General features: G+C 49.3%; 1 protein-coding gene across 1 annotated transcript in view; it reads left to right on the top strand.

Annotated features, from left to right (window-relative positions):
- F8 (coagulation factor VIII) overlaps nt 1-3,607 on the top strand; it is a 118,072-nt gene that overhangs the window by 88,817 nt on the left and 25,648 nt on the right. Inside the window, exons 19-22 of the mRNA XM_077780655.1 lie at nt 189-371; nt 1,682-1,798; nt 2,518-2,589; nt 3,163-3,248. Coding sequence (XP_077636781.1) covers nt 189-371; nt 1,682-1,798; nt 2,518-2,589; nt 3,163-3,248 — 458 coding nt within the window. The remainder of the gene's footprint in view (nt 1-188; nt 372-1,681; nt 1,799-2,517; nt 2,590-3,162; nt 3,249-3,607) is intronic.

The raw sequence follows: 3,607 nt of genomic DNA, 5'->3' as shown, positions 1-3,607 counted from the left end.
GAGAGAGAGGGAGACCCAGAATCTGAAACAGGCTCCAGGCTCTGAGCTGTCAGCACAGAGCCCGACGCGGGGCCCAAACCCACAAACGGCGAGATCATGACCTGAGCCGAAGTCAGACGCTCAATCGACTGAGCCCCCCAGGCGCCCCTAGAAGAGATTGTAACAGCCTTCTCCGTGTCCTCCCCCAGCCATCAACGGCTATGTGATGGACACGCTGCCCGGCTTGGTCATGGCTCAGGATCAAACGGTGCGATGGTACGTCCTCAGCATGGGGAGCAACGAGAATATCCACTCCATTCACTTCAGCGGGCAGGTGTTCACTGTGCGGAAAAGAGAGGAATATAAGATGGCGGTGTACAACCTATACCCAGGTACGCGCTCCTTCATGCTCTCCTTCTGCCTGCCGCGCCTTCGGTCCAGGCACGGGGAAGCAGTCCAAAAACAAAGCACACACACACACCCCATCTCAGCTAACTTACCTTTCCAGGTCACTTTATGCTATAGAGACATACTAAATAAGTTAGCAAATGAGCATAATTTCAGATACAGATAAGGTACCCTAAAGGAAATAGAACAGAATAGAGGGATCATTAATGTGGCAGGACTTTGTGGGGAAAAGGAGATTATTTTCCCCATCTGAGATCCCACACGGCACTAGTAGTTATCCACAGTGACTTGTTTATGTATATAAGCAGTATATTGATTAAGCAGTACTCACGATGTTGATCAGGTTTAATTGTGGGAATGAACTTCCCATTTTTGCATAAAACTTCCAAAAAGTTCAATGACTTTTCTTCCCACTTTTTTTTTTCAAATTGATTTATTTCTGAGAGAAAGAGAGAGTGCAGGCAGGGGAAGGGAAGAGAGAGAAGGAGAGAGAATCCCAAGCATAGAGCCCGATGTGGGGCTCAATCTAATGAACTGTGACATTGTGACTGGACCTGAAATCAAGAGTTGGATGCTTAACTGACTGAGCCACCGGAGCGCCTCTCAGCTCCCTCTTGAGTAATAAACAGTCCTGCAGTCACTTTACATCACAAACACAGTTCGAGTCCAAAGCTGCCATGTCCACTCCAAGATACCTACACTGGGAAGGGGAGGCACGGTTGAGTCCTTTCTTCCTCTACCTTATGTTTATTGTGTGTCCCCCGCAGCCCCCCCCCGGCTGCTGCTTTGAACCCCAGCATGGAAGGGGGAAACTTACAGCTGGCGCCTTTATCCTAGGTGCGCGCTCCTGACTCATTCCTCAGCCCCTCGGCATTCACCTCTAGCTTCTCGCTGCTGGGATCACTTTCGCCCTGAAGGCCGCCCTAGGGGACCTGGCCCATGAGGACCTCGCCCTGACGCCCCTCTCCCGGGTGTCACATGTAGCCAGTGGGAAAGAAACTTTTGTCTCTGGGAAACCGCGAGGGTGCAGTGGCTTCTCCCGTCGGCCCCAGCAAAGCCTGCCGTCACGCAGTGTCTCCGGTTTCCCCAAGGTGGGGGCTGTCCCGACTCAATCCCCAGTGCTCCGAACTGTGGGCCTCACAGAGCAAGCACTCTGGGCTTGAGGGCTTAAGGTGGGAGAATTGACTTAGGTAGATCTCCTTTGCTCTTCTGCATAAACCAATGTATCTCCCGCTCATTTAAATAAATCCCGCTCATAAAATAGATCATTTCTGTTCCTTTCTTTTTCAATAAGGTGTTTTTGAGACGGTGGAAATGCTGCCATCCAGAGTTGGGATCTGGCGGGTGGAATGCCTGATCGGCGAGCACCTGCAGGCTGGCATGAGCACTCTCTTCCTGGTGCACAGCCCGAGTGAGTAGCGCCGGGCCAGGCGCCCCTGCACCCCCCAGCCTGCTTCTCTTCTTTTTAGAGAGCGAGAGAGCACGAATGCGTCAGGGGTGGAGGGGGCTGGAGAGAGACAGAATCTCAAGCAGGTCCACACTCAGCGTGGAGCCCAATGCAGAGCTCAGTGTCCCGACCCTGGGATCATGACCTGAATCAAAATCGGGAGTCAGACGCTCAACTGGCTGAGCCCCCAGGGGGCCTGCCTCAGCCTCCTCCTATACAGCTTCCCTCCTTCCTCCATGCAGGCTCCCAGTGATGTGCTCCTCAGAGAAGGGCAGATATGCTGGAAGCTCTGATAGTTTTAAAACTGAAGNTGAACCTGAAGCTCTAAATATTTAAAAAACTGATGCTAAAAAAATCTTCATTTTCACAAGTTGGCGAAGCTCCAGGAACAAATTCGGAAACTTAATTTTGGTTCGGTTACCAAAGGTAACCTACAAATCTCACCCGGAAGAGTTTGAGACTTAACCCGAAACAAGTAAGAGCTGCTGTGTCCGTCAGCTGCAGGGCAGGGGTAGTTCTGGCTACTGGAGTGAAGTAAGTGAGACAGAAGGTACCAGAAACTATTTCATGCAGTTCTGGGCACAGCGTGAACAGTAAAAATATGACCAGTTTTCCTTGACCTGCATCTGTGACGCTGCGCTTTCCGCACGTGTAGCCGTTGTGTCCCTCCGCTTTGATTTCAGAGTGTCAGATTCCACTGGGGATGGCTTCTGGACGCATTCGAGATTTCCAGATCACAGCTTCAGGGCAGTATGGTAAATACCATTGTTGTGTCTCCAAGAACTGGGCTGATTAGATCTGTTTTAGTTCTGTTGGAGGGATTCAGATAACCCATCCATCTCCATGCTTCTGTTAATTCTGCTCCATAAATGCCTCTCTTTCTTCTTTTTTTTTTAAGTGTGAACCCTTTATTTTATGTTGAAATGTTTATTTTTGAGAGAGAGAGAGAGAGAAAAAGCGTGAGTGGGGGAGGGGCAGAGAGAGAGAGAGAGAGGGAGGCACAGAATCTGAAGCTCCAGGCTCTGAGCTGCCAGCACAGAGCCTGACATGGGACTCGAACTCACGAGAACNCCACCAGGAAAATACATTGTGAAATAAAGAAATAGTGATATTATTTTGTAGTGCTGGTAACACATTCCAGTGTCAGCCTAATTAGAGGTACTAACAATAAAGAAAATTATGAAGTTTAGGAAATAAAATACCACTATGCTTCATGCCTTTATCTTCTCCACAGCTAGCTGTAACCTTTCTCAAAAGAGTCATTTTATTCCTAAGTGTCTAGGACCGACCCAGCTGAATCTAACCTCTCTCCCCTTTCTTGGCCAAAGGACAGTGGGCCCCAAAGCTGGCCAGACTCCATTATTCCGGATCAGTCAATGCCTGGAGCACCAAGGACCCCATTTCCTGGATCAAGGTCAGAAAGCACATCATCCACACGCACCGTGTGTTCCTCCTGCAAGCTTAAAACACTATACATCTGCTTTATGCCTTAGTCATTGTCCTCAAACTCCAAGTAATGGACCAAGAAAGCACAGAATGGCTTAGGATCTGTGCAGAGACGAAGAGGGGGAATGGAATTGAGTATTCGGGAAAATGAAGTGGGAGCCAATGACCGAAAGGGCGTCTTTAGGGTTACTCAGATTCTCTCCGAATGACTAAGTCTCTCAGGTCTGCTCACCTTCCCATTTCCTATAGAGCAGCACTGCAGAATAGAAATAGAAATATACTTCAAACCACAAACACAACCGTGTGTGTCATGTCACGCTTCCCGGT

This window comes from Crocuta crocuta, unplaced genomic scaffold (genome assembly GCF_008692635.1).
Source record: "Crocuta crocuta isolate KB4526 unplaced genomic scaffold, BGI_CrCroc_1.0 scaffold1015, whole genome shotgun sequence".
NCBI classification, from domain to species: Eukaryota; Metazoa; Chordata; class Mammalia; order Carnivora; family Hyaenidae; genus Crocuta; species Crocuta crocuta.
Note: the sequence above shows the minus strand (reverse complement) of the source record. Positions and strands in the feature narration are given on the sequence as shown.